The 19,117-nt window shown below is 42.2% G+C and overlaps 2 protein-coding genes across 3 annotated transcripts in view; one reads left to right on the top strand and one right to left on the bottom strand.

Annotated features, from left to right (window-relative positions):
• syn3 (synapsin III) overlaps positions 1 to 19,117 on the bottom strand; it is a 41,542-nt gene that overhangs the window by 7,256 nt on the left and 15,169 nt on the right. The gene's annotated exons all lie outside the window — the stretch shown is intronic.
• LOC144068876 (metalloproteinase inhibitor 3) lies at positions 8,508 to 18,752 on the top strand. Its single transcript, XM_077593777.1, has 5 exons — positions 8,508 to 8,772; positions 14,176 to 14,258; positions 15,138 to 15,249; positions 16,643 to 16,764; positions 17,408 to 18,752. The coding sequence occupies exons 1-5, from the start codon at positions 8,646 to 8,648 to the stop codon at positions 17,603 to 17,605; spliced, it is 642 nt and encodes a 213-aa protein (XP_077449903.1). The 5' UTR covers positions 8,508 to 8,645; the 3' UTR covers positions 17,606 to 18,752.

Genomic DNA, 19,117 nt, shown 5'->3' with positions numbered 1-19,117 from the left:
TTCGGTCTATCTGATATGATTGTAAACGGGAGTAATCTAAAGAGGGACTTTTCCACTCTTGAAAGAACACTGCAAATTGGTGTGTCAAGTAAATAGTGACAAACTAAAGTGTCCAGTAGCGGTTCTCAAAGTGAGGAGCGAGGAGCATGAACAGTATGCAGCATCCCTTCAATGATATGCAAAATATTGACTGAATTATCTGAAACAACCTTTAATACACCAGGGTGCATCGATCAAGTACAGTTTATTGAACTTCAATGACAAAACATTAAGATTTTATGCTTTGGGACGGTTTCGCTTAAAATATTTTGGGACAACCTCTCAGTGCAATACCATAACTTCATAAATGTCTTTAAATGTTGTTCATGTTAGTGCTACTTTGTTTACCAAGTTGAAAATCCTATCCATTCCAAATGGGGATTGTTAAAGTGTCCATCTACACGTGTTGCACAACCAGTTTTTTTGGGCAGTGATCGATTATGTTTCTGCGCCATTTACAGTGCTAGAAGTAAAATCCATTCTGACCAGGAGGAGGAATGAATGTCAAATTGGATTGGACGTCTACTGCCATCAGAGGCAATGTTTGATGGTGTTACTCAGCTAAGTTTTTTTTTTAATAAAACAAAGAACAAGCAGCTGAAACCTTTCAGCCAGCCTGGGTGGAGCACAAACCTGGTAATGACTCAAAACATTACATAGAAGGCCTGACCTGACACGGAGCCAGGACTAAGTGTACTTTTTGGACCTCCATCTTCCTTAGGATGAGAGTGAATTTGTGACTAGCTTTGGATGAAATCATCATTTCGAGCCAATTGTGTGGATAAGAAAGCTCTACACACCCTTTGTGACGTCAAATAGCTTGACTCACTAACGGGAAAAATGCTAGCGGATCACAGAGGTTTAGCACGTATCTGAGAAGTACTCAGTAGCAGCAAGGTGCGGAGGTTTGCGTGGACGGGGCCTCTTTGTCTGGACAGGTTCCTTCCAGTAATTCCCATAAGTTTGGCAATGACGGGACAAGACGACGAGGGGAGACAACCGCATCCTTTGCGCCGCCTTAAGGTGTTTGTCACTGATTCACAAGCCACAAAAACATGCAGCGTCATTTTGGGTCAACAATGTCTGTGGGACATCTGTTATCTCATTTTAAACCAAATGATCTTAGTTTTTTTTCTCCAATAAAGCTCCAGACAAAATTAACTGGCAGTGACTATAAAGAACACTCTTAACTCATTGGTTGCCATTGACGATGATTGACTCACAAGAGTTATGTATTTTAAAAAATGAACTGCTTATATATGGACCCCTCAGTAACGTGGGTATACTGCTACTTACAACACCGAAATACATGAAAAAGACAATCTTCCTCCTATTCTAATTGCCTTCATGTTATTTCATAAATTAACCCATTGGTTGCCAACGTCGGCAGTAAAAGTCAAACCTGTTCTGATTGATTTCCATTTATGGCAGCCAATTGGTTCCAACACAATGGTTTCTACTTCCGAAAGCAGCATTTTAAGAGGCAAACCATGAAGTGAAAGTTTCACAGGTTAATATTCGTTCATTCATACATTATTGCCAGCAACATTCTATATTGACACTAGGTATGAATGTAAAAAAATGCCAGCCATCGCCAAAATTAATTCTGTGCCTGTGGCTGTCATTGGCAGTGAAGAAGTTAAATGTGGAATATTAGTTTTTAAATCCCAACACCCAGAAACCTACCAAAGACCTCCAGTGTGGTAAAAACATTAAGCCGCGTCAAAAAAAAAAAACTATTACGTGGTGGTTGCTTTTTCTCTTTGATTTCATAACGCGCAGACTCCCTTCATTTAGATTAAAACCACCAGACAACCAGCCGCGGAACATCATGAAAATAGGTCAGGGAAGCCCACATTTGCCCCTTTTCTCAATCAGCCAGGTTTGATAGAAGTGAGTCACCCATGACTGTCGCTCAAGACAGTGTCTGCAGGAAATTGTGCTTCACTCATTCCCACCCAAGAAACAATCTGCGGTTAAAATTTCCACTACCATAGACGATTTAAAAGATCGATGGCTCGGGCAGAGGAAAGTAAAAGACCCCAACGCAGAACGATTTCCAAGCTGGTGTGAACGGACAGCGATAGATGTCCAATCCATTTGATAGTCGGAGGTTGGCGGCAAATGAACGTTCATTCGTTGCCACTCTCCCACTTCAAATGGATCAAATATCTTGCGATAAACCCATTTTGATTCAATGCAGATGGATGAATAGACTCTGTTTATTTATTTTTTTATTTCAATTCACTATAGGTGTAGTCTGCGGTAGATGAGGTCAGTTGAGTTCTTTTAACTGGGAATGTTTTTTTTCGCAATTCACAAGGCTATAAAAGTTCAAAACACGTTTTACAGAGCCCTCACATCACGAGCATGACACATGCGTAGAAGACATAACAAACAAGTCGTCATGGCGATCCTTTAGGCTAATATCCGCCCAGGACGGCAGCTTTAGATGCTGTTTAACTATACACACTAGAAGATGCCTAATGGGGCATGGTAATTATTGTTGTGGCAGTCATCTGGTTTTCATTAACATGTGCCCTGGTACATTTCCATGAAAGGGACAGCTTATTGCTGGAGATGGATCGTTTCTATGATGTTAGTAGTGAGACACCTGCTTGGTCAACACGAGAATTGGACAATCAAATGTTAAATAATCCATATACAAAAATTTTATCGTGCAGTTGGAGTCAATGTACTCATTCTATTTTAAATATTAATTATTTGTGAATGTGCGGTTTTCAACAACCACCTAAACAGCGACATTAAACTCCTGATAAAAAAAAGCTAACATTACTACTACCCTGTTACTGAAATGATGTCAAATATTCTAAACACCCCCAAAATCAATACAGAAACATTCAAGCAGAGCTAATCAGGCATTTGATCAAAAAAGTGAAAGCTTATTTTTCCAAGAATTTAGAAGCCAAAATGTGTACCAATTCTGGAATAAGCCACACGTGCAAGCTCATTGTATAATTAACAAATGGGATCTGAAGAGTCTATATTTTGTGGCAACTTCCATGAGTCACGGTCACATCCTCTTCTTATAACTACAGGCTACTAAAAATGAAAAGAGTCAGTATCTCTTAAATGGAAAAACAGCAGCGTGTTGTGCTAGAAGAGCACCCAAAGATGTTTTCTCAGTGACCACCAAAGGTCAAGTCATTACGACGAAATCTGACAATTCCCATGAAAGTCTCTTGGAAACTCACTCTTAATTACGGAAAAGGGGAGACCCTAATAGGAATCTAAAATGGAAATAAATGACATATTGCCTTTCTGCCTGTGGAAATACAGCTGAAAGATTTTCCCAGCCAGTAGACATGTACAGCATGCGCCCTCTATCTTTTCCAGCGGAAGAAAAATCATACCAGCGGTGCCCGTGGTGCATAGTGGCCAGCTATGGAAAAATACTCATTGTGTTGATCTAGCGGTGGGCAGACTCCCCCACCCACCGAATTCCTAATCATTTTTAAGTCAACCCAAATTCGACAGTGTTAAGTGCACAGCCAGACTGTGGTAAAGTGAAGTTATTTTAGTCCGGCTTCTATGTGGTCTTTGCTGTAATGGAGGACCTAGACAACCCTATTAGAGCTAATCAATTCAGAAACGTGCCTTCATGAGACAGACAGGCCTGCTAAAGCCATTAACAGTTTTCCGGGGGCTCTGCCTGTATTATGTCTACGAAAAGGCCGAGCAGAAATCAAGTGACTGATGGATTCGCAGTTGGAATGGAAGAGTGAATCACAAAGTTAAGCTGAAATGAATGATTGGAAGGCTAGCAAAGCTGACGTTCTGTTACGACGTCCTTTCTGCGGCAAATATTCAACCGCCGGTGTGAAATTCACGACGCCGGGCCATAGCCGGTCCGCCGCATCCTTTTGAGTGGCCCGCAAAAGTTTGTTATGCACATCGACGTCATGATTCTTGCTGAAATGACATTGAGTTCTGCCTTTGGGCGATAGTTTTTTCCTTTTTGAAAATATACACTAAACAGATAAACATATTTCATGTGAAAAATAAAATAGAATAAAAATATGTAAAAACAATATTTAGATATAAATAAAATACATGCAAATATTACAAAAAACTATATTTACCGTTTTCCTTTTTTCTAGTTCATTTCTACTCTTTGGCCCTTTTTTAACATTAAAAAAAATAAAACAATTAAAAAATATATAAAGGCTGAAAACTTTTAGATTATCAGTAACTACAACAACAACAAACTAAGCAATTCATCAACTATGAAACTTTTCTGATTAACAATAACTACAAAACAACAAACTAAGCAATTCATCAAAATAATGAAAATAATTGCCCATTAATTATGGTAGCCTAAGTTGGCAGACATAAAGACCGTCCAAAGAAAACCATAACGACAACGTGGTTCGAGCCAAATTTTGACACCCCTGCATTAAACGAAGGAAGTAGAAAACAGTAAACAAGCACAAAAAGCAGATGTGAAGTCTGGACTTGATGGAGCGGATGAAGCGTGCCTTTAACTACCTGTACGGCAAATTTTCCTAGCAGTCTGCCACTGTTCTGACGTGGAGAAATGGACACCGCGTTGAAGCTACTTATTATCAGAGCCCAGTCAATCGGCCAAATGAATTTAGAAGGCGGCCTTATGATATTACGTCAATCTAAAAGCAACAGGTGGAAATACGTGGGCTGCCTAATTCCGACATATCTAAAAAGTAAATAGTTGGATCATCACATTAAAATTAGAAATGACTCATTTCAAAGAAAAAATCAGGAAGCATTTAGGACATAAACGTTTCCTGCTCTTAACTTTGCAAAGGGCGATAAGCGGATGAAGACGACTTGACAGCAGAGGAAGGAAAAGCATACCAGGCACGACCTAAATGTCAGCAGCACTACTGTTTTCAATTAAGACGCCATACAGAGGAACAGCTGGATACAGCTGTACTCGTCCTATTGCAGGAAAAGGTCATAAATTGCAACAAACATAAAACATGCAAGGCAGTTAGTTAAACTACAACGCTAGTTCACCATGACTGAGCACAGTTATGGAAACACCGAGATGCCGACATGACAATGTCAAGAAATAGCACGAAAAACAGCAAAAAGGTCAAGTCACGATGACTCCGATAAAGCCCGAGGTATAAAGGGCCATCTTAAAACAGATAAATATAGTTTGTCGTTACTGAACACAGAATAAACATTGACATAAGTCTCCTGCTTCATAACGGGAGATTCCAATTGTAAAAAGAAAACACAGAATGACGATGTACTGGAATCGCCCACGCCTGTTCTGGCCTATTGTTTCTTTTTATTCCATCTCTGTCATCCTTCCGCTGGATTAAAACTAACATCTAAAATACCCTAATAATGTTTGGGGGAAAAAAATCCAAAACATGCATTTCCACTAGAACTGCTTCACATATTATTCTAAATTTAACCCATGACAACAGCATTCCCCAAACTCTGCTAACACCCTTCACCTCTAACCTGGAGATGACTCACTAGTTCTTCCCAAAATAAGTTCTTTCTCTTTTTTCATTATTTTTTTTTTCAGTCTTCCCACGCACACCTTCCCCACAGTGGCTCAAATTTCCCTCAGAACTTAAGCTAAACTCATCTGTTTTCCTGCTTTGCCTCAATGGTTTCACTCAAATTCACTTTCTTACCACTATTTTTACATGTCAATAATTGTTTAAAAGTATTGGCATGCTGAACCAGTTTGAGGGCATATCTGAGGGCCAAACCCCTTCATTAAGCAACTCCGTTGACCATAAGGAATTTGTGCGACTAATTCCATGTTGACATATTCCCATGTCTATGCTTAGGCCTGGTGTCTCTGTGCCTCGTGCCGTAATACAAAGTAGTCATTTGCGGGGTTTCCTCACCGAGCACGGCGCACAAATATGGGCCTGACGATTTTCGGTGGTTATGCTAAGGAGAAAGCAATTGGCCGTTCGTATGGATTTATCGTGCAAGGAACGTCGATTTGTATGCTCATCGCAGGTCACGTATGTGTACATTAGCTGCTAAGGTCGGGAAACAAACAAGACAGCATTCAATAGCTGTACGTCGACAAAATTGCATTACAAATAACATAGTCACATAGTACTGATACCGTTATCAGTACTATTACTAGTATTGGCACCAACACGGTACGACAATAACATTGCTGTGAATTGAATTTATCACTAGTGGACGTCCAAATCAAATGGATTGGACATATAGCCAAAGAGTTAAGCAGGTTCTGACCAAGCCATGACAAAATTACTTTCCATATAAGTGAATATGCAGAAAGTTAGTTCGAAACAACCTCATTAGTGTGCCACTTTAAACTCTGCTAAATTTCACAAATTGAAGCCCATTTAGGGAAAACCAGCCGCTTGTTCTAAGGTGACGCCATGGAGTCCTTAAAAGTGGACAAACCCGTGACTCAGAGGAAATACCTTTCATTGGACTAACAAGCGGTTAACACAATGCAGGAAGAGGGGAGGTTTGAAAAGATAGCACCGCTGGGGGGAGAGTGTCTGTCCAGCCTTGGCTCACTTGGCCCACGTGCCATTAAGACTATAAGTGGGACAGACAGATGACCCCCGGTTTGCACGCACGGTGGCTAAAGAGTCATTTCACTGGTGAAAAACTGTAATTGGACATCTATCGGTTGTAAATTTGACCTCAAAAGTCGAGACATTTGTCTCTGACGTGGTGCAAAAGTAGCATAATGACTAGACTCAAGAACAAATAAAGGGGTTATTGTCAGGATATGTAAGCAATGTCAAAAGAAAAGGGTGATCTACATTTGGAGTCATGAAGTTAAAAATCTGAAAATTATTTCTAGTGGAGGTCTGCCCTCTCAGAGTAGTGCAGTAGTAGTGTTATCATCTGGTGTATATTATAGTAACTATCCTACATAGCAAATAATGGCAGGTTTTTCTTCAGCTTCTTCCTTCAGTCAAATTCAGGTCTTGGAATGTCAAGAATGTCGCCTGTTACAGTGAGTGAAATCATTGTTCCTATCAGATGAATCCACTGCCCCTGACCCCTCCTTCTTTTCATCTCCTAATTTGGGCATCCAAAGGAAAGGTCCAGCTGCACAGCACATGCCAATCCGGTGTCTGAACTAAGGAATGTCATATATCTGTTATTTCAGACGTCAGGTCCGGAGGCTGAAATTATATCTGACGAGACATTATCAATGAGTCGCGGCAGCCAAACAGCTTCACGTGCTTCCGCTCCACGTCTGCTTCAATTAAAGTCGTCCGAGCGCATCAGATATGGCCCTCCCAAACGAGAAAACATGAAATGTCTGTCACGCTGCTCTTATCTGTTGAGCAAACACTGACTTAATTTGGGGCCAAGAGCGTCAATACATGCGTGACTCGTGTTTGGGGCACGGCCGGGAAAATCGGCAGCCGTTTTTTTTCTGCGCGTTTCATCCTTAATTTTAGTTACAGTTAACTCAATTAGTCTTGGCTCGCTTATATAACGCCGAGGATCGTCATTCCTTAACATAGCTCCGGTCCAGTCGCTGCAGATAAGCCTTTTGCGGCGATAACGCCGTTGCGCGCAGGTTCACCGAGACGGTCAGAGGCGGCGGAAGGCGAGCTTAATTGGCTGAGTTAACCCCGATCGCTGCGCTCGCTGAGGCCGTTTGAGAATAGACTGGGATTAAAGGAGACACTGATTACTGTTTTCAAGGTCAGAAGAAGGCCGAAGCAGCGGGATATCATATCTTGTGTTAAAAGATCTGCATATCATAGGTCATATTGGGAACATACTGGGAAAGAAAATGTTCTATTCTACTTTTTCCCGTTCTTAAACAAGTAGAATAGAAGATATTTGACAAAATGTAGACATTTTTCTAAAATCACTTCAAAATAAAGAGCATTTTGTGAAAATCAAATGATTATGTTGCACTTAGAATTAGATTTTTTTCCGTTGCTTCTGTGATTTGTCAATAGTATTGAATGAGTTAAGTATAGATTCACTACAGGCAGTGATAGACGCTCACTCCAATTTAACTGGGGCCTAATAATCTAAAGTAATAAATTGAGTGCCAAAAATCAAGAAAATGGTCATTTGACGATAGACATTTTCTCTTTGCTCGGCAGTTTGTTTCAGTAGTGTAAATCTAAATATCGGTATTACTGTTGTCAACCAATAATCATTTTTTAATGGTCCTTAGTTAGCTTCCTAATAATTAAAATACAATTTGACAGTATCCTGATCCATTTGGATTATTTTGTAGCCCTGCACTCATTCACTACATCAGACACCAAATCAATCACGCTCTTCACTAAAGATTCTTAATAAAGCCTCAATTACATCGGCATCCCTTTTTTCTTTTCAAGGCGGGGGGAAAAAAAAGTTCCAGTGCGCCACTGGTCTGTTCTGGCATCATCACCCAGTGATTGCGCGCCCCTCCCCCGAGCCGCAGAGTTGGAAAGGGGGCGTCGCCGCCTATCGGTATATGTTACGGCGAAGCCGCTCTCAGTCCATCAGGGTGGAGAGACGCTCCGGAGAGACAGGCGCTCTAGACAAACTCGGACATAGAGCGCGCAGCTCCAGCGGATCCACGCAAGTCTCCAGCATCACATCGCGGGAGGGTAAACTACCCAGCAATGCAGTCGCTGTACCGACACCTGCTCAGCCTGCTGTTAGTCAGCAGCCTGCAGCTTCACCAGCTCACCGAGGGCTGCTCGTGCGCCCTCACGCACCCCCAAGACGCCTACTGCAACTCTGACATAGGTGAGAAACCCGGGCACATGTTGCTCTTACATATTTGTTGCTTGGAATACAAGACGAGACTATTTTCAGTGAGTGCCGAGTATTAAATGATTGGCTAAAAACAGCTTCACGACAGGTCCGAAGTGACTTAGGGAGTCTTTCCGACACACGGGCCAAGCTTTTATCCATTTCAGCGTTTTAAGTGAGTTGCACTTTAGGGAAAAGAGAGCAAGTTCCATTCTACTGAGTACTGAAACTTTAGAATGCAGCTCATGATTTATTGTCATTTCCAAACTTAGATAGCCACTCAGCATGCAAGTCGGTTGTTAATGCAAAGGTTTTTTTGCCTCTGAATTCGCATTTTGGCTTGTCAAAATCATTCACATCCTTAGAAAGTTGTTTTTTATGCTGATTTGACTGCGACAATGACTCAAAAATTTAGTTCTAGATTTTTGGATTAGCCGCTAGTAATGCAAGTCTCAAATGACTTCTTAGTAATATTCCAATTCTGTGAAGGGATCACGGGACACTGTAAAAGCCCTCACTCAATGAAACAATCATCTCTTAGTCTAAACAGAGCACGCTGACATAAAAACACACGACTGCGAGTCACCTTGGGAGTCCAGGTTTGTGAAGCTGTGCCTGTTCACACAAACATTTCCCACAAAAACACATACATTCAGGACTTCTAATGTCACACTGTATAGTAATCACCACTAGAGGCTGATAAAACTCATCAGTCAAGGTTACGTCATAACTACGGTTTGGGATTGCCAAACTTTACAAAAACAAGTTGGAAAAACATATCTGCTTGTCACTTGAGGGAAATTTGTGGCAGATTCCAAAATCAATCGATTCGATTTGCCCATAAGCATCCTGTGGGAATGGTTTGAATTCCTCCGCCAGCTCCGTGTTTACAATTTCCCCCTCGTCGGTGTCTGCCAAAATCACATACCCTCGTGAGCTGGATTTGAGCGATAGCGGGATCACACGAAAATGGGAAAACCACATGAGAACGGCGGCCCCCAGCCCACGGCGGCTCCCGCAAACACGTTGCGGAGTTTATCCTCGCGTCACCTGACACTCAGTCGTGAGACCCAGAAGAGAATTTGCTTGGAGTTCAAAAAGAGCTGTAAACGTCTCGCCTCGTCAATCCCGCCTCGAGCTTAGCTGGAGCGAAAAAGCCGCTCACGTTCACCAGAGTCAGAATCTGGAACCGACTTCAATGAGACGAGTGATCAACGACGAGCCAATCCAATCTCTTTTCCGAGTTCCCTGGCTTAGCTGGAGATGTCCGTCGCGACCTTCTCAACGTACAAGTTCTATTTTGATCTCGAAAAGCTGGAAGTTCAGAGAATGCTCTATGCGAAATGCTAGAAAGATCGTTCAAACAGGCGCAAAAGGCAAAAAAGGTTTTATGCGCTAATGCGGCGAGGGAGAAAGCCTCTAATTCCGACTGTCAACATCAAAGGTGACAGGCCTGAATCTTCCCGATTTACAAGGCGCACTTCAGTTCAAAGCCTTTCTTTCCCTCTTGTTTTCCTGGCCATGACCCATAATCACCCGCAGCCACTTGATTCAGTGAATCTCAATTAGAGTTGAAAAGTGCCTTGTCGCAGTTTGTTTCCTGTCAGTCATGCTTAGTAATCTGCAGTGTGCGTTGTAGCTTTAACATTTTCCCAGCAAGTCAGTATTGCTACAAGGCACCTGACCTGCTGGTTTGATGGCCCTTATTTGGCAGCCATCGCATTGCTGGTTAAGCCGCCCATTCGCAAGAGGGAAACCAGCAGCCCTTGTTGTCGCAAAGCCCTCTGAAAGCAAGATTAGAGGCCTGGCAGCAAACTTTGACCCTGAGATTTAATATCGGTGCCATAACAGTGTTGGTTCCCAAGCACTTGGGGGGTGACGGGGCCAAACCTCTACGTGTGTCATGAACCAGGTCACTTGTAGGGGATTAGTGAGATACGCGTTTATGGCTGATGCTTGGTCCTACCTTTTTTTTTTTGGTACACACAGTGGTCCTTTGTCAGGAAACCTGGTGGCTCTAAAACTTTGCATAACTGGGGGGCTTAATGACACCACTCTCCTTGTACTACAGTAACTGAGTCCTGGCGCGACAAGTGAAAAAAACTAAGATTTCCAGTTATGAAAGCTCGGATCGGACAGTTTATCCTATATGTACTTCAAATAGAATGTCTTGACAAAGGCTGGAGATGCCACACAAGGTTGAGATGTTTGTTCCCTCGGCTAGGCGTATCAAATGTCTCGCTTGTACACCCCCCCTCCTTCTTTAATGATCACAAGGCCGCTCGGGTTTTCACTATTTCAAACAGCCAGCGCGCGGACAATTACTCGAACGCACGGGCATTCATGCACAATGACTGGTCCTTAACCTCGTTCAAGAGGACATAAAGGGGCATCTAAAATGGAAACAAAATATAGCGAAAGGTCTCTGTTGCTGGAGAACTTTTTCTTACCACGATTTCCACTTATTCTGTTCAATACGTTTGTACAGAGCACTCTAGTATGAACAACAATTTCTTCTGCCAAAACCTTTTGTCATTTTTCAACACTGATTTTGAAAATGTAATTTATGAATGACAAGAAGCTCAACCTAAGCGAAATGATTCAATATTAAGCACGAGTTTCACTTTCTGCTAAAAAGTATTGAACCCACAGTTCACACAACATTCAAATTCTATAAGCACCTGCAACGCTTGATTTCAACATGTACACAATTCGACCAAGTTTAATGCAGCTAGAACTTTTCGACTTTTCTTTGACCTGCATTGTGAGACGTGTTTAACACTAGGTTGCTTTTTCCCCCCTCCATGCATTTGACGCAAACCTCCACAGCAGGGATTCATTTCTAGTGTTTATTTTTGAGGCTGCTAGTGTGCCGTCGTGAGAATTCCTCTCCCGCCCACTTGCCTCCCCAAACTTGGACCACTTTCTGCATACTAAAAATCGCCGTCGCCCGCCTCACGCCTCGCTTTATTTTCTCACTCGCAGTCACTCGTACGCCTGCAAATGACTCACCGCGTAGTACGTGGGCAGGAAAAGTTAAACTCAATTACGGGCTCACCTTAAGATAAAAGGGCTGCGCTTGTGTAATCCTCTGCTTTCAGTGGGAGAAAGCACGAAAAATTTATTCTTACCGCGGTTACCTCTCTTATCACGGAAAAGACTCCCACTAATGAAAATTGATGTCACATCCTCTGCTAGGCATGAAAGTGCGTCACGGCTGCGGTATCAGAAAAGGCTGACGGGAGATCACTTCTTGGATGAATGGATTAAAAAAATACTCGCAAAGCGGACTTTTTGAGCCAAGAGGTTTTACGTGTCCCCTATATTGGAGTATAAGTCACACCTTACTGCCTAACAAGTTGGTCATCAGCCTGCAAAACAACACTTAACCCAATTGAAACCATTTATACGCAAGCTCTGAAAATATTGGACAGAAAACCAAAAATGCACCAACACTGTCAGATATTAAAAAAACAAACATATGCAGCTGCCACCTTTAGTTTACAAAATCTTCCAAAACAAAGTTCCTCCTCCACTGCAAGATTTTGTACAAAAACAAGGGCTGGCTCTAGAGGTGACTGTGCAGTTCCCTTCAAAAAGAGTGCATTCATCCAAAGCACCGTCTCTGTCCGTGCCTCACATACCTGGAACTCAATCCCAACTACCATATGTGAACAACCGTCTCTGATCCTCTTCGCCAATCATCTTAAAGCCTGGCTATTAGCCGAACAAAATTGCGATCACAACGCTGTCTAAAACTGTGCTACGTGTGTGTATGTGTGTGTCTAGTATATCTCATCGTTTATCTTCAACCTACATAAGGGACTAAAGATGGAATGTTTACATATATATGTTCATTAACCTGAATATATATATATATATATATATATATATATATATATATATATATATATATATATATATATATATATATATATATATATATATGTTCATTAATATGTGCTGTCCTTTATTAAATAAATCAAATTCAAACTCAAACCTTAGGTCTGGGTTGGAAAACACAGTAAATATAGCTATTCGGACGTCACGGAGTGACACAACTCCTCTGTCCCCGTTGCACATTCCTCGGGATGATGGCACCACCAGCGCCCAATTAGAGGCCGCTGTCCAACAAAAGGGGTCCTATCTGGATGTACTTGAGTTGAATCAGCAGACGCGGGGTCCCTTCAAACACCCACTAAAGTGTTTCTTCGGAGGATTGGTTTTGAGGTCAGTGCGGCGAAGGATTTGGACGTTAAATAAGAGGAAGGGGGGAAAAAGTCTGGTTACACTTGCACATTCATTTTTAATTGGGCTTTAGTTGCTTGGTAATTAGTCAGCAAAGCTACAATTGTGCGCTGTTAATAAATTAATGTTGAAAGGTAACTGAGTTTTTGGGCAAATGCGTTATCTAAGCTTTCTTAACTGGTTCCTTTGGGACTAAAACATGTCATTTGCTTCACAAAAGACCTACAAGTCGAAAAAAAAATTGCAGCGCAACTAAATACCAATTTTATGATGTGAAATGTTAGGTTTCTCCACCTGGCCTGGGGACTACATATAGGAATAGTTAACATCTAACAGGTGGTGTATGTTGTTAACAGATGGAGAAATTGCAGCGTAGACATTACGATAATTCTTATCTCAAATCGGGATCTTCATTTTCCTGCATTTATTCCTTTTAGGGTCTTGTTTTGATCCCTATTGCCGTTCGCCTTGAGGAATTTCAGTTTGACCAACTCCAACCAAGGCGTCAGGATGCCAGATGCTTTCGTCTTGCGGGCTCCTCGCCGTTTCACCCTCCTTTCTGGGGAATGTGAACCCCAAAGAATGTTGGAAGGAAATTCCACAAGGGGAAGATAACATGCACGCTCAGAGTTAGTTGTGTCTGCGGCTGCTGGGTTTTGGGCAGCAGGTGAACTACACAGAGGACTGATCTCTTATGCAGGACCCGCGGGTCTGCTGGGGCTCAATTCACCAGCTCAAATCATCGTTTTACAGTAAGACCCTTTGCTCCGACGCGAGGGAAAGCAAACATACATCGGAAAAGAGCATTTACATGAGGGTATTACGCTTTGATAAGATCTTTCACAAGGCTTGTTTTAACAGAACTCATTCTACAAGTTACTGTTTGTCTGATACCCAGGCAGATTTTTCTTACCATTGCCTACTGCGTCAACAAAGGTCCCCCGAGTGGCCCCCTTTCATTCACCCCGCTTGGCAAACGGCAATAACGCAATTAATCAGATAAACTGATTAACCGTAATGTCAACGTGGTCTTGAAATTGTATTTATTGACTCTCGTAGTTGGACGGGTGATGGAATGTGACAGTTTGTTGGTATCTGCTGCAAAAGTTGTTGACTTGGGGCTTCTTCTCTCTCTCTCTCTCTCTGCAGTTATCCGCGCTAAAGTTGTGGGCAAGAAGCTACTGAGAGACGGACCCTTTGGAACAATGCGCTACGCCGTCAAGCAAATGAAGGTGAGATGAACTTGATTCTACCGTCTGAAATGTTGTCGTTGTGGAGAACCATGTCACTTCCAATATGCTTACATAACGCTGCATATTTCTCAGCGATGCTGACATCAGCCCACCACTTAGGCAGGAGCCAAACTGTGGGATTATACGGCTTTGCCAGCATTACACCTGAACCAAACTCCTCATGTAAACATTCCAACAGTCCGACACGGCATGAGCGTAAACATTAACAATGTTAATGTAAAATGACCTTTTCTACCATGGTTTGCATTTTGATCGGGCTTTTGACCTTTTGCTCGATTTATTTGGAATCCCGTCAGCCTATTTGGAAGTTTACCCGCCGGCTGATTATATAGGCGTGCAAATCTTACCGAATTCAAACAAATCTGATGAAAAAAAACACCACCCGAAAGCACACAAGCTAATGTAACAGTTTGTTCTGGGCCTGTTGAGTCTAAACATAGATTTCCTGTTGTTCCCAGACAAAATAAATTGCGGCAGAGAAAAGCCAACAGTTCTCAGGGTAAACACTGACTCCGCATACCTGAGCTGAATAAGAGGGAACCGAGGTGCACAGCTTAGCGACGAATAACGGGACTGATTGCCAGCGCGGCATCAAAGTCGAAGCACATTACACGACATATAATCGTGTTATCTTTTGATTTGCTTAGGGCCCAGCACTAATACTCCCTCTCCCGCTAGGCATTCCTTAAGGAATGTCATCTGATAAAGCCGACATGCTTAATTTCACACCAGATTATTGACGTGGAGGGCTAAGTAAAGGGTGCACTGCCAGGGAGAGGGTATGGAAAGGCACGAGTCTTTTTATCTGTTCATCATTTTTCTCTTTTTTAAACTCTCTTTGCTTCTCATGTCATCCAGATGTACAAAGGCTTCGAAAAAGTCCAGCACGTGCAGCACATCTACACTGATGCCTCGGAAAGCTTGTGCGGAGTCAAGTTTGACATCAACAAGTACCAGTACCTGATTACAGGCGAGTTGTTGAATTGGATTCATAAACAGGAGTAGTCCATAAAGCTTTCTAGACTATTGGATTGTTTCTGCACCGCAGCCATGAGACTTCATTTCGACCTCATTTACATTCATATACTATCCCAATTTCTAATGACCTCCACGGTAGAGACAATTGTAACAGCGTCACCTCAAGTAATTTTGTTTGCTGGTGGAAAATCCGACAATGGAAACCCCCAGTGATTTATCCAGTAGACATGGCTACATTACACGGACTAGGGAGTTTAGACACAATTCAGTTAAATAACAGGAGTTAGACTAAGCGCCTTAGTTAGCGTTAAACCTTAATTCTTGAGACATATTGAACAATTTCATGCTCAAACCTTGTGGGAACCGTTTCGGAGATGTCGGAGAGACTTTACATCACTACAATATGATTTCCTCTGAAAGCTTCAAAATACTTTAAGGTTTTTCGGAAAGGAATTCCAAAAACCACCTCCTGAAGTCTCCAGCAGAAGTCATTTTATGACTTGCTATTTCTAACAGAAGTGCAGTTTACTTTGGACCCCGCTGTGTTTGGCCTATGTAACCGACGCTAAGCCCTGACCCGTAAAGAACGAAACTACATCCCGCGGTGCTGGTGGGTTGCCAGGGGATGGTGGCTATATTTTTCCGCCACAGCGAGCGTGACATCAGCGCAGCTCTCGGGACGTCTATATTAAGTCGATCTAAACACGTGGGTGTGAGAGAGAGGGACGTCTTTAGTATTTCAGGAACGTGTCTCGCATTCAGCGCAATGTTAGAAGTGTGATTGTGGACTCATTAACTCCAGTCTGGGGATGCATGGCAGGGGAAAAAAAAAACACCCAATGATTGTCAAATTCCGACGCGAGGAAAACACGGCGAAGGGGCGTGCGGTGACCAATCCTGATGCGCATGCGGTTGTCGTAAAGCACCTGTCCCAGGAGTCGGTAAGCCGCAAACAGTCCACGGCGCCAAAAATAAACGCACGGTGACCTTTGGTTATTCAGAAATAGGGGCGACGGTTTAATTGGGCTTAACGTACGAGATTGTCTTACCACCCGTGAGTGAATCAAGAAACTCTGGGTGCCCGTTTCCAGAACGCCTTGAAAGACATACGTTAGTTTGCTCAGGGTGGCGACGACAGTCAACCAGCCCGCATGCTCTTCGTGGCAGACTGGTCGTCATCTCTTGTTTACTACTGCGCGGCTTGGTTTTCCAGCCACGAATGTCCTCTTAAAAGTAGCACCATGGCTTTCATCATCTAATCAGCACAAGCCCGCAGAGACTCACTCATCCACATGGCGATAATTAAGATTTAAATGCTGTATCCCACACTGTTGGGCTCCTTGAAAAACAGCAAACATCAAACGTCCTTGACTTGTATTTCTTAGGCCGGGTGTATGACGGCAAGGTGTACACTGGACTGTGCAACTTTAATGAGCGGTGGGAACGCCTCTCTTTGGCCCAGAAGAAAGGCATCAACCACCGCTACCAGTTGGGCTGCAACTGCAGGGTGAGTGCTTCCAGTGCGGAAACAGACGAATATTCCTACTACTACTACTACTACAACTATGTGGAGCATCCCTAGACATCTGCTAACATCATCGTCTTGTGTTATTGGCCCTTTACAAAGACCCGCTTGTTCCCAGCACTTGTAAGGAAGCCGCCCCTCTCCCCCACATCTGAAAGAGACTATCCATCAAACAGTCAAAAAAAAGGTTGCCAGTGTTTCTCTTCCACTTATTAAAATAACTCTGGATCAGGAAGTTGCACATCTCTCACCCGTGGAGGACAATTTCTCCTAACCATTAAGCACCCAAATTGGGAAGTTGAAATTGAACTTAATTCGTCTCATTCACAAGCCAAATAGGCAGCCGGAGACTGCGACGTTCTGTCAATAAACAGCGTTTCCGTTCATTACCTCCTGGGGGGGATGGTTAAGCTGCGTGAATCTTCCTTTTTGTTTTCAGGAGCGAGTGCTTTTTGTGCAAACACCTGGAAGTGAGAGCAGCGTTTAAAAGAAATCCAAACTGCAATAAGCTCAAAGAGTGCTCAGTGAATTGCATTTATTTGTGGGGGATAATTGCGAGATTGCTTCTTGGAGCTATTCAAATGCTAAGCTGGCTTCATTTTAACTGGCGTTTCTGTCCGTTTAGATTAAACCCTGCCACTACCTGCCCTGCTTTGTGACCTCCAAGACCGAGTGCCTATGGACAGACATGCTTTCCCACTTCGGCTACCCAGGCTACCAGTCGCGACACTATGCCTGCATCCAGCAAAAGGAAGGTTACTGCAGCTGGTACCGTGGCATGAACGCCCGCGACAAAACGGTCGTCAACACAACTGACCCCTGAACCTGACAGTGTCTTGCCATTTCCTCCTCTTTGATGCCATTTCACCCCTTGTATAGTATTACAAGACTTCTAAATCCCAGTCAAAAAGACAGCCAATCCATTACAGTGCCTGTTTGGTAGCACTTCTGATTGATTTTTTGGGCGCTACTGTATAGACCTAGCGAAACTCTATCATTCATTTTCAATTGTCTTCAGAAACTTAAAAAAAAAAAGAATGTATGACCATGATCGAGGCCGGACAACAATATTAAAATCCATCGATTACAGCCGATTGATGCAAAAAAAGTCAGTTTAGAAATTGTTCATATTATGCTAGTCGCACTGTACAGATCTGAAAAGTGGCATGTTGTCCAGAGATTTTATTTTTATTGTACATAAGCTAAAGAAATGAAATATCGACTAAGCTGAAACCTCCGTATAGGCTTTATTTATCTGGATCAGATGGTAGATTTGTCGTGGATGTGTATATATCTATAAATATATATGAAAACAAAAGAAAAGAAAAACAGCCGAGTGTCCTGAATGCAGGACAGGATCAAGTTGAATATCGTGTTGTTATTCCTGTGATCATCATTTTCTCTCCAATCAATAATAAGCAGAGGTTTCACGTATTTTTCACATCGATTTTCAATCCTTTTCTATTTGAAATGGACGCAAACAATAGATCATCGTGACAATATTGTCACTGCATTCATTCTTTGACTGCTTTTCTTACTTTTGCTTTCCAGAACAGTATCTTCAGTCCATTCCATTAAATTGTGAGACACACATTTGCCCCGAGGTTGGAAGAACAGCCCAATCGCCGCTTATTACGGCATGCCAAATTTCCTTCATACTATTTGACACACTGCCTAATATTTAATGAAGTAGATACCTTCATCAAGTGTAAAATTGAAACTTTCTCATCTTTAGTGCAAGGTCCGATTATCTCGACTAATCTTTTTAAATTGGTGATGGTGCTTTTTCTCCAACTGAGGGTCTTGTGTGTCAGTTTCTGTGGTTCACATTTATGTAAATATATTCGGGTTTGATCCTTCTGAGGAAAAAAAAATCCAATCGAGGAAAGTGTGTACAGCCTATGTGTAAAAGGCTGTTTCCTGAAGTATGGCTATTTTATATTTTTATAATAAAGACTGAATGAATATAATTTTATGGGTGTTTTCCTTTTTCTTTGTTTTATCATGTATTATAATATCATAATTATAATAATAATCATATAAGAGTGTGCGATGATTACAACCCATAGCTGTTGCAGTAGTACACTTTTCTCATACCCTAATCATTCCTGTTAACAAGTATATTCTTTTGAAACCGGGTGTTCTATTGGTACATTAGCTTACAATGACTTTGCAATGCTACTTATAGCTAGGCAGCATATTTATTCAATCATGTTTCTGGATCGCTATGACACGTTTGTTCCGGCTAGCTACATGTTCCAAAACAACACTACAACAATATAATTTGGTTAATTCACGCACTTGGTGCCATTGAGTGCGATAAACATCCAATTTG

Source organism: Stigmatopora argus, chromosome 23 (assembly GCF_051989625.1).
Source record: "Stigmatopora argus isolate UIUO_Sarg chromosome 23, RoL_Sarg_1.0, whole genome shotgun sequence".
Lineage (NCBI taxonomy): Eukaryota > Metazoa > Chordata > Actinopteri > Syngnathiformes > Syngnathidae > Stigmatopora > Stigmatopora argus.
This window is presented reverse-complemented; position numbering and strand designations above follow the sequence as displayed.